At 38.7% G+C, this 12,410-nt stretch overlaps 1 protein-coding gene across 3 annotated transcripts in view; it reads right to left on the reverse strand.

Annotated features, from left to right (window-relative positions):
* ATP8A2 (ATPase phospholipid transporting 8A2) overlaps window positions 1-12,410 on the reverse strand; it is a 340,483-nt gene that overhangs the window by 97,588 nt on the left and 230,485 nt on the right. For 2 of the 3 annotated variants that reach the window (XM_086481834.1, XM_086481835.1), the window contains exons 28-32: window positions 11,202-11,276; window positions 8,387-8,509; window positions 7,255-7,333; window positions 3,889-3,950; window positions 3,467-3,523 (exon numbers count right to left, since the gene is read on the reverse strand). In XM_086481834.1, coding sequence (XP_086337960.1) covers window positions 3,467-3,523; window positions 3,889-3,950; window positions 7,255-7,333; window positions 8,387-8,509; window positions 11,202-11,276 — 396 coding nt within the window. The remainder of the gene's footprint in view (window positions 1-3,466; window positions 3,524-3,888; window positions 3,951-7,254; window positions 7,334-8,386; window positions 8,510-11,201; window positions 11,277-12,410) is intronic. The other variant, XM_086481836.1, reaches the window with a different exon arrangement.

Consider the following 12,410-nt stretch of genomic DNA (forward strand, 5'->3'; position numbering starts at 1 on the left):
TTACTGGCTCCAGCTTTTTTGGATGCCAGCAACTCCTGTGGCTGATGACTTTGGCTGCAATTCAGAGACATACCTGCATAAATCTTAATTACTAATTACATATGGGTTTCGGAACATGGGAGTGAATTCACACACTAGTGGTTGTGGTGGACACAGTGCATTTGGTTGGTTCTGAGCTTTGTACTTTCTATTTGATGACTGTATTTGTTACTTTTTGAGCAGTATGTCTCAGAACCAAAGAAGTGACCCAGTATTGCGTTTTGCCCACTGTGAGACAGACACAAACTTCTGAAAGAAGATAGATTCCACTCTGGAACCACTACGCATCATTGGAAAGAAGAGCTTTCTCCAGCACAGGCAGCGAAAATGAACAAGCAAGGAGTCCGCAGAACCAGTGCAGACTTGGCAGATAGCTGGGAGCAACTGGAGGCTGCCTTACAGTAGAAACATTCATATGGCAAAACATCAGAGGTGACAGAAAGAACACTCTTGTAGGCACTCTCAGAAATCTGGAAAATTGTTCAACCCTAAAAGTTGCTGGGCTAATGAGCAGGACACAGAATAGGCCCCTTCCTGGAGAGACACAGTTTGGCAGGGATACGTTTTCAAATTTTGCTGTTTACTCCATTTCACCCAGGAAATCTGACCAGCAACTGCTTTATTAAAAAAAAAACAACCCACAAAAAAACCCAACCAAATTTTTAAATTCAGTTCTAATGTGAATAAAACCAAGAAATGGGAAGGATTATTTTTTTTAAAAAAAAAACACTTGAATGAAGCAGGGATTTTATCCTTCCAGTCTACTTGCTCTTCTGAAAACTAGGGACAATTCATGTCAAGATTCTGACTAAAATAAAGCCCTGCCACAGTGAGCAATCGTAGTGCTCAGCTCCCCAAAGAACAAGGACTGCAGGGCTGCTGCAAGAATTCATCTTTGAGAACAGCCAGCCCCATGCAATGGCAGAACAGCACCAGCACTCATTTCGCAAAAGGACATGACATCTCCTCTTGAACCACAGCCTTCTTTCCAAACCAGTGGACAGAAGGCTCAGGATAGCTTGGACTGATGCTTCCGAGCAGCGAACTCCTCCAGACTTTATGATTAAAACCAGTAAAGATAAAAGCAAGCAGGGAAACCAATCTAAGACATAGTATTACTTTGTAGGAAATGCAGTGAAATGACATCCTCATTTATTTTTTTCTCTCCCTCTCAGTTTTCTTTCCAATCTGCTGGTAGGAAAATTTTTGAGTTTTGCAGCTCTTCACCTTGCCCCTTCCAGCTCTGCACAGCCTTTGCTCATTTTATGATGTCTTCATCCTCATCTTATGGTTATCCCAATCATCTCTTCATCTCAGGCTTCTACCTGCCTGAATTGCTTCTCTACCTTTTAAAGAGTTTCTGCTTTCAGGAAGAGCCCTCCTTGCCCTGCTTGAAAACATTCCTTATACACTCACCCCATCAACCTTTGTACTGTTGATTCTCCACTGACCTCTGTCATTTACCCCTGGAGAACTCATGTGAAAAGCAGGAGGGAGTTCATCAGATGTGTTAAATCAATGACAGACAGAAAAAAGAAATCAAGGTGCTCACATAAAAACTAGACACACTATAGTGCTATCCCTGCACGTCCTATTTATCTGAAATAGTTCATGCAGTGTGGTTAAGCAGCGAAGAAAGCCGTAAGTGTGTTTGGGGAAAAAGCCTACCGCAGCACCCCAGACAGGTAACATGCAAGCTGCTCCATAGAGCTCCAATGTGCTGATTTTGTTATACATGATGTCACCACTTTTACCAAAGTCTTTCTTTCCACACTACCTCCTGGATATACCAGGCTCCCAACCACTTCGAATCTGCATTATTTACTTAAAGCTTTCAGCCGAACCCATCATGTTCTCCCAAGTGGCAGTGTTCCTCTCACTCTCAAGAACAAACTGCATGTAACCAATCGACTTGATGATGGAGAAGAGGCTTAACTCGATGTTGTACATTTAATACTCTTCAAGTAACCTAAAGATTCTGTGTGATGATTCACTCACAGCTGAAACAACACTTGTAACCAGCATCAGATTCCAAGATGATGAGAGCCACTGGTCCAGGTAAAGGGACAGGAATTACAAGTTGATTCTAAACATGACTTTTCTGTGCCTAACAATAATTTCTCTATAAAATGCCAGTGTTAAAGAACACCGAGATCTACTAAACACTACTGTATCTTTTAAATTAAAATTTAGAGAAGAGGGGATCATGATTATCCCCATGTGACTGAAAAGACACCAGTTACCCAGGGAAGGAGAGAGAGAAGGAACCATCAAATAATTCACAAAAAAGATCCAAACAGGCTCACGTGCCTCCAATGCAGACTTGGGATATATCCTCTATACCCTCTTCTAGTGCATGAGGGATTAATTTAAATATTTTTGCATTTTAAAATGTTGGTACACAACACATAAGCAACAGCAGAAAAAGAACAGATTTTATTTTCAGATGAGAGAACGAGGCAGAGAGTATTAGCATCTCCCTAATAATTAAGTAACCCATACAGATAGCAATTCATCTTTAAAATTCAGAGCAGACATCAGCTCATTAATCTTAACAATTCCTCTGCGAGGAATGAAAGAAAACATTTTACAATCAGCAGTAGCAATGAGGTTACAAGATTTAAGCCAAGCCCCTCCAAAAAAACTGGTAAAATAATCTCAAAACAGCTTAGTCTTGAGGGCAGAGCCTCTTAGTATGTCATGAAAACTAGATTCCTGTAAGGCATCTCGTAGGCGTGGAGAAACAGGGACTCCATCAAAACCAAAAGATTAGTGTTTCAGAGGGGCTGGAGGAAAGAAGAGGAGAAAGGTGTTGAAGGTTCAACCACCAGGAACACTCCTACCTCCCATATTCCTTGGAGGTCACTGACCTGCCAGATTCTGATACCCACCAGTAACAGAGAACTTGCTCATTGCAATGAAATTACTCAAATCTAGGAATCAACATAAACATTTGCCTAACAAAAAAATCTCTTCCAACATGAAGTCACTAGTGCTTTTTACTAGCTTCAAAGACATTCTCAAAGCCCAGTTTTTCTGTGGGCAGACACCTTTCATTCCCTATTGTGTTAATTTTTAAAGGAGCTACATGATGTTCTTGATCTACTTCCTTAAGAAATTACAGCAGTATGTCAATTTAATGCAAAATTTTCTCAATTTTAAATATTTAGAGATGTTGGCAATATACCGTTCAGTGTTCTCTTCCCATTTCTGACACGCTGCCCTTTTTCATCACGCATATCGTGTGATCTACAAGTTCATTCTCCTCTCACATCCTGTACTCAGGAGCTTAGCAGTTTTTCCTTATATGAAAGATCCAATTAAAACACTGCAGCCTCAAATGATTTTTAGTATTACTTTTCTGTATTAATATTCATTAGGGAAGAAGGTGTGCTAATAAAATAAAAAAATACCGAGAAGCACTTACTCTAGTCCATGCAGTTGTTTCCAAGCCAGCTTTCAGACAAACAGTGACTACAACATACTGCAAGTAAAGAAGAAAAAAAAGAGACAAGTTTCAATACTAACACTCTCAAATTCAGAAGGTGTTCATGGCCCAAACTCCCCTTCACATCTAAAACATTACTACCATTTAGGTATCAACTCAGGACTTTGGCAATGTGAGATTGGGGAAAGGCAGAGCAGAAGATATTGTTGGTGCATGCCTAGGAAAAAAAAGAACAAATGAAGAAAGAAGCGGGTCAGGGTGGTGGGGGGGAAAAACTCACGCACACAGCGTAAGTTTATTTTACTTGTACATTTTTTTCTGGTTTACACCACTTTCTGATGGTAAAAAAAATCCGTAAAGAAATTCCACCATTCAAAAATTGCTAGGATACACAAACTTACAGTATAAACTATGTTTCCAACAAACAAATAGTCAATTCCCTGGCCATTTGTGAATACTGCATCTGAAAGAAAAAAAAAAATTTATCACATTTGTTATCAGATTATCAGAATGATGAAATAACAAGGAGATTTTCAGGAGAAAATAACTGGTCCCAACCTTGCCTTTTAGAACATCCAAAAGCACTTTTAGAAGCTGTGAGATAACGGTAATGCAGAAGTTGGGCTAAGCCAGGCCTTAGACACGATGCTCGGATAGAGTGTATATCCATAGTCCTGGTTGCCAGGGCTAGCAAAAGGGAAGTGTTTGCCAGTCCCCAGTATGTAATTTGCCTATAAGAGCTGAGGTATGGCAGTGTCACTTTTTCTGTCGCTATCTGTTCTGTACTACTTATCGGCACCTCTAAGAAATTCCATTATTTGCTGTGCCTGTGAAGAAAAAGCTGATTTGTGGTGAAATAGAGCTGAGTTAAGAAAAGATGCAAAAGAAAGTTTCATGTATAAAGACACATGTAACATCTAAAATATCTTACTGGAGGTTAATTCAGTAACTAAGCAGCAGTAAGTCTCCATGCACCCCTTCTCTAGTCAAGTGTACACAAGGGTAAGTACATGTTAATCTATCATTTGAAAGTGCCAACCTTGGCAACACTTCAAATGTCTGTTTAGTCTTCCTTAGCTCTTGTCGAATAAAACCGGAATGCCATGAAAGCAAATTCGACAGCCACGCTAATGCCAAATGAACTCATACTCACAGGAGCTTTCAAGCACTACTCAAGCATGATAAATATTGCTATTTTCACAGGTTTTAAGACAACTGCTAGAGAAATACACAAACAGCAGGGATGAAAAAGGCTTAAGATAAAACTTTGGACCTGATCCTAAACACATACTGCCTAGCACAGTGTTTCTACTACGAGGGTACCATTTTGCTAGATATATGCAAAACTGGATGGGACATTCTTAAACTAGGGTCATCTACTTAGTCAGCTACGTTCCTGTAACATAGCTCTCGAGGATCAGTAAGTTTTTAAGTCTATTGAGAGAAGAGTCCCTGACACTCTGACCGCTGTAGTGAATTCTCCGACCAGCTTACATGTAAAAAGACCACATATTTAGTCAGTGCAGTTACCCCAAGCTACTTGTTACGGTTTTCTCCTATAATGGCTGCATATGGCTGTGTCCGAAGAACTGACAGGTGGTGACTATCTTCCAGAAGCTGCTGGTTCTATATCCCTGCTTTCTTTTCTCTTTCGAACCTCAACTACCAAGAAACAGCAGCAGACAGACCAGTAACTAACATTGCAACAGGAGCTAAAGCCTGAGACAGTTTGGTTAGGAATTGGTTTGGTTTCTAGCCACTGGCATCTCTGTCAGCCCAACTCGTCCCTTGGTACTCTGTGGCTTCAGGAATTTACCACATCATTCACAAATACACATCAAGTTCTAACAGTGCTCCTTCCTCTAGCACCAGTGAAACAGGTGAAGAGCACTAGAGAATTGAGCCTTCTGTGTCCAACGAACCCTGCTGATGCCAGAAGTCGCAGTTTATTAAGAAAATGCCTAAATACATACCAGTTTTGACAGACCTAGAACAAACTGACCTAGTGACTGCCAGTATATTACTCTATTACGCAACATCATAGTGCACATGTAAGTAGTTGAATAATTTTTGGTGAGTCTCAATTTTTTTAAAGTTACATTTTAATGCAGTAAGTTAATGCCTTTTTTTTTTCCCCCCAGCTATTTCGATGACCTTCCACTTTGGGAGACTAAGCAGTCCTGAAAGGAATGATATTTCTGTAAATGAGAACAGCAGGACACTCAGTGAGCACTCATTTCTAAAGCTATACAAATGCCCATTCATGGACTACACGCACTTCACATTCTAAGGAAATCGAGAGGTTAAACATCTCAGTGTGAATGGCACAGTTTTGTCTCTAGCACCGAAACCCCTTTTTCACTTGGAAATACAAAGAAACTTAAAAATTCAATATTCATTCCTCTTTGGAAAGCAAACTAAGCAATCTATTCTAAAGAACTCAGTTACCATCTGAGCAGGTGAGTATTCCAGTCTTATTTTAATCATTTAAATTAAAATTACATTATCTATTTAGGAATTAGTTAGAAAAACATTTATGGAAGACTAGAACAAAAACTGTGTTTTTCTTTAATGGTAACCACTACAGATATCAGCCTAAAATTTCTGAAGCTAGATTTAAAGAAGAGCTATTCAAGATTAACATTTCTCACACAACTAGTGAAAAAGAACAACAAAACCCCTCAAATCAAAACAAAACCTCATCAACCAGAAAACTCCCTCTCCCCTAAAACTGAACTAAGCGCCCAGCCCACATATTGAGAAAAGGGAAGTCCCTTTCTTGTATGGTCCATCAGGCAGCGTGTGAAGCTCCGCTGAGGATACAAAACTGACATTTTACTCAGCCAGGTAGAGAAACACGAACCTGCCTCCCACAAGTATCTTTACCATCATGCCTCTGATGAAGCATTCATCTTCCCTCCCTTTCCATTTTCTTTCACCTCCTCCCCAATTAATCCACCCTGGAACTGAGAAGGTTTTCTTGAAATCAGTGTTTTCCAGGACAGTTTCCGTTTCGAAAAAGTCATGATTTTAGATAAATACTATTCCCCCTCTGCTCCCCCACAATTCCTCATCTGATCTAGTCCTATTTCTTACGACAGTACAAGAACCAATTTCCCATGTTTTTTCCCGTGTACACAACTACACTGTAAAGCTAGGTAGGAACCATACGGGACTTATTGTTTCCTGAAATACCATATCGTATTACCTTTCAAAAGCAAGACTTAATAAGCTGAATTTGTACAACAAAAAGTCTCATTTCCCCAGTATCTCTGACTCCTGATCTGGTTTACTTCCATTCCAGTCAATTCATTTTTTTCCCCACAGACTTTTTCCCAACAACAGTAAAATCTCTCTATTTTATCCTATATTTTACAGTACTGTGTATGGAATAAGAAAGGGACAAGATGTAAAGCAAACAGTTGTAATGCAGCTGCTGTAAGAACATTATACAGTAAAAAGTTGAGATCTCAACCCACTACCCAAAAAGACATTTTATACAACATTATTCAGTATTTGAGTAACACTTTTTGACAAAGCAGCAGTTTAATTTTTCATGCATTAAAGTCACTATATGAACAATAATTATGTTAAATTAGAATAAGTTCTGAAAGCCACTAGATAACTAGCCAAGTTCAGCAGCTACAGCCTATTGAACTGTCTGTTAGCATTATCTTCTTGGGACTTGTCACGACCTCCCATCCTGCAAACACACTGGCCCTGTACGACTGAACATCAGTTACTGACGTAAGAAATGAGGCCCTTACCATGCTCCAGCACTTTCAGTGGAAACCAGAAGAGAATGATGGAATGGATCAGGGCATTGATGCAGTGACCCCAGAAAACCTGAGGGAAAACAAACCAAGTCGTCAGTGAAGTCCAAAACTCTTGACCTCTCTTTAACTCCTAACAAACACTTCATTGTGTAGTTTAGAGTCAGACAATGTTTGTCCTGAAGTGAAATACCTAAACTTCTGCAGGATCCCTTTCCTCCTACAATTTCTGCTCTTTCACAAGAAAACACTAGTTCAGTTGGAGGGTTTTATTCCAACAACTTAAAATATAACAGGCAAGCATGCTTGCAATTTAAGATCTTTATCAAAATACAGCAAACAGATGGAGTCACCCTTCTTTAACTACCTCAAAGAATGGTTTTAAAAGATCGATTCAGTACTACGAAATGTTCTACTTTCTTTTAACAGGCAAATACTTCGGGCCCCACAATTTTTAACTTATAGATAATGCAGTTTTGCAGGAACTGGAGCTTTACGTACCCTACAACTTCCTCCCTAAACAAATCAATCATACAGCTTCCTTGATTCAGAAGCACATTTAGATGTGCCTGTTGTGGAATAAAGACAGAATTCCAAATGCTGGCATTTTCCAGCATTTAAATAGCAAAAAGTAGTAAAATGTGTTCTTCAAAACTCAAAGTCCAAAGAAACCAACTCAAATTTATTTTGGAAAAGAGCAATGGGAATAGAGTTATATTAATTGTGAAAAAGCCACCTAGTAGATAGCATTATGACAACTTGTGTATTAAATAAAATCCAGGCAATGTTATCCAGTTCCTACTAAAGTGGTAAACTCACCACTTACCAGTAGTTGTGAATTGAAAAAATCATACTCAGATACAAATCTTACTTTGAATCAAAGTTTATATGTATTTCAGGACCAGCTTCAATTGAAACCATAGCAGAAAATCCTTATAAATAAATATGGACTTTTTTTTAAAAAAAAAAGTAACCCCTTGAAAAGAACTGGGAGGTAGAACAATCTTAATCTCAGCAGCTAGCATAAAGCAGAACTAACAGTGGGGAACAAGTTATTTTCTATTGAGAAGAACATGGAAGATAAGAATGTTCACGGTTATTCTTAAAGAAACAGACTTTCTCTTACCCTTGTGTTGAACCCATCTGCATTTTGAGTAATTTTGTATAGCTGCGGAAATCGAAGCATACTATCTTGAGTGCATGATCGTTCAAAAATTCCCAGAGTAAAGGGTGGCAGCGCTGTGAAAATCTGCAAGGAAAGCAAATCCTAATTAAAAGCAGCTATTAGTTTTAAGTGCATCTCAGATAATATTTCAGTATCTAGACAACAGCAAAATTCCCACAGACTTCAGTGAAGACTTATTACCAACTAGCCTGTTATTTGACATAATTTTCAAATGTCCAAACAAGTCCAAACATGAATTTCAGCAATTTATAACCCTCAAATACCGACTTATGAACAAAAGAAACATGAAAGAAAATTTGTATTGTTAACCAATTAGCTTAAATCCAAGAAGTTAAGCATCATTAGTTTCTGATGTACCAGCTAATCTAGCAAGGATAAAACACGTCAAACTGCAAAGGAAAGACAACATGCACTTTTTCAACAAAGCCTTGTGGGACTGCATTGAAATATAGCTGCAGTCGTAGCCATAATTAAACATGTAATATGCTCAACCAAAGCTAAGTTTACATCAACCAAAGCAAACGTGGAAATCACATTAAAAAAAAAATCTACTGAAAAACAAAGGCCATTCTGTATTACGGTACTTTGGGGATTCTCCAGGCAGGCACAAACAGATAGAAACAAACTAACTGCAGTATATGTCTGTGCTACAGGCAGATGCTTAGATGACCAAGCCTCGGAAGTTTTCCAGGAGAGGCAGCAGGACACTGCCAGAAGCAGAGTAAATCAGCCTTTGCTGAGTCCCACATCACTGCTCTTAAAGTGTTTCCAGGGTCTGAGGCAGCTCATTTAAAGCCAGCTTGGGTATCTATGTTTCTTGCAGTCTCAGTGCAGGCACAGAGCGAAAGTACCACCAGTGTGCATGTCTGAATACCACACTTCATTCACTTCCTATTACATTAACAGTTTATATTGGAAAAATAATTTCTAATCCTATATATACATATATTTCCAATAGTTGAAGTGTTCTTGAAATTATGAATTGTTTCTAGCGTGTATGCATGCTTGCAAAAGCTGGGCTGTGGTTCCCACCACCAGAGAGCTGGCAGTTGGGGAGTAGACAAAGAACAACACAGAGGACTAGCAACTACTGAGAATCAATAATTACATCCTTAGATACAACTGGGAATGTTTTTTGCTCATACAGTGATAAACCAGACAGTTTCAGTTCTCCACCCTCAGCCTGCTGCCATTTTAACTAACACCACTGGTCTAATATATCCCCAAAAAAAACATGTTCTCATATAGCTTTAAGGTATTTCCATAGGGTTTCCCTTCTTGTGCTTATTGGGGCATTTACATTCTCACTTGAAGTAAATCTAGTGGTTTCATTTAAGAAGGTAAACCTCCAGTGTGAACCAGTGTAAAAGCAGGAATTACGATGCTACCTTGATTTCCTACACTTAAGATTTTAATAAAACTACTAATGAAATAAAGGGTTAATCCACCCAGAAGAGAATGACAGAGCTAAAAACACTTCAAAATCTAACCCCTTCAAATTGTGGAAGTGCCTAATATCCTACTAGCACTTGATTCTTCATGAGTCCATGCCATCAGTTTTAATTTCAGAAGACACTGACCTTGCCAAACAAGGGTTAATTTCTATTTCACTGATTCTAGAAGATGAGTTTCATCCATTAGCTCTATTTAGGCTAGGTAGATCCATCAAATCATGTTTAAATATAATAGATGCAAATATCTAAACATGAATGACAGAGACTGAGTAACAGTTGAGAAATTAGGGTGAAGAGAATCAAGGGAATGGAAAATCCCTGAATAAATATCTTCACAAAGAATATGAAATCTTATGGAATATGAGGGTTTGTGCCATCATTTTTAAGATTAATGTGACAGAAGTTAAGCATTTCCATTAATACTACTCAGTGATAGAGATAATTTGCTGGCTTTTTCTGTATTACCATATATTTGGAATGACTTTCTTAAAGAAAAAAAAAAAGGTTTCCTCCCCCCAAAGAGAAATGCAAAGGATTTTTCAACACTGACAGAGTGTCCTAATGGCTTATAAATCCAGACACTAGGTCACTTGTCAGTAACGGTACAAAGGTAACACCGTTGAAAACACCAGCACAAGTCCATGGTATGCTATGGAACTTGGTCCCAGAGATCCTCCAGACTTTAATCAATGCTATTGATTAAATAATATTGATTAAAGTTATAAAGTCACGTGGCACAGAGCGGCACACTGCAGAGCACGGCAAAAATCAGAAATCATTCCTGGATAACAAATGCTGCTCTTGGTTCAAGTGAAAAAGGCTGGTGACATGCTGGTGTTGCTACTTCCCCTTCTACACCTAACGCAGCATGAGTCAACTCAAAGCATCTGCATGACGCTTCTCTGAGCATTTAACTCTTCCAGGATCTGAGAAAAAAAACAGTAACCAAAATTCAAAGATTAAAACTCTATTTTGAACATGAACAGTCAGCAAAATATTCAGTACAAAAGACTGAAGATGCTTTTGAAGAGGAAATTAAATTCCCCCCAAAAGCTGCAGCATTTTATGGAGATTATATTAGACCAAACATGTATTTCCAAGGCATTTTCCCAAACGTATTTTTGCAATAAAAAAACGATCCAAAATGAATTTTACCTACCTCAGAGTAGATTCAAAATGGCTTTTACAAATGAACTCACCTTTCCTGGCATACACCCAAGACAGTTACCTGTGAGAAATGGGACACGACAAAACGACATACAAATCCCAACCACCATCATGTCAAAACATGTAGCACTTACCACATTATACAGACCAATGCACCATCGCTCAAATAAGATCTGCCCCGAAAATCCATTAACGAAAGCAAACCAAAGCTGAAACAGAGACAAGAAGCTTTAGATTACTACTGCAGTACATGTTTCCATTCACAGCAGAGCAGAACGATGTCGAACACAGACCAGAATCTGGAGACAGCTGCTTGTCACGCTCTAAAAATAATTATCAGCAGTGCCAAGCAGTTATTCTCTTCTAAAGTCTTACATTTTAAATACTGTCAGAGTCCTGAGTATTTAAAATAAAATACTCAGGTGAGGGAGCAACTAAAAAACACTAAATGGCCTCAAAGTATTTCAAAACCCTTATTGCTGACAAATTAACATGCTTGAAGCCAGAAGCCAACATCGTTTCCATCATGGCTGGCAAAGACCAGAATTTTCAAGGTAAGTGTGTTTTGATGGATGCTCTGCTTGACTTGTGTGTCCTCTTTTTACAGTCCCAGAATTACAGTGATACCAACTTATCAATTACATAACTGTATTACGATTTTTATTGCCTACATGATGTAAACATTACTATTTAATAAACTACCAATTTTGGAAGAGGTTGCCCAAAGAGGCTGTGGAGTCTCCATCCTTTTACAAGTTTACAAAACCCAACTAGGCAAGCCCTGACCAACCTGGTTTGAATTTAGTGTTCACACTACTTCAAGCAAGAGGTTGGACTATATGACCTCCAAGTTGCCTTCCAACTGAGGGGATTCTGTAAATGCCACAGTCCCAGGAAACTGCTGTAAGCTGCAGTACATTGCTAAACTCTTTTCAACATTTCCTTGCACCTAGCTTCTTTGAGCCTACTTCTTATCTTGTTTAAGCAGCTTTCTGCAGCAAGAACTGCATTATTGGGGTGGAAAAAAGTTTCTTAGTGGACACTGAAGGAAGCTTAGGAAAGAATATAACAAAGGGGGAAAGAATTATTGTTTCTCAGGTAAATTGGAAATTGGAGCAATAATCAGCGGTTTAAGGGCATCCGGAAACAGTTTGCATATGAATCATTGCACTTAATAGATAACAAAGTATTTCTGTGAATTTGTGGCTGTAGTCCCTTTTAAAATCCACACTGCACCATGCCACTTCATTCAAAATTATTTCAACATTGGGTGTGGGAACACTCCCCCTCCCCACCCCCTTTCAACATATTTTGTCTTGCATTTACTTCACAAGTTCACATTG

The sequence above is a fragment of the Leptosomus discolor genome, chromosome 1, assembly GCF_034619465.1.
Source record: "Leptosomus discolor isolate bLepDis1 chromosome 1, bLepDis1.hap2, whole genome shotgun sequence".
Taxonomy (NCBI): Eukaryota; Metazoa; Chordata; class Aves; order Leptosomiformes; family Leptosomidae; genus Leptosomus; species Leptosomus discolor.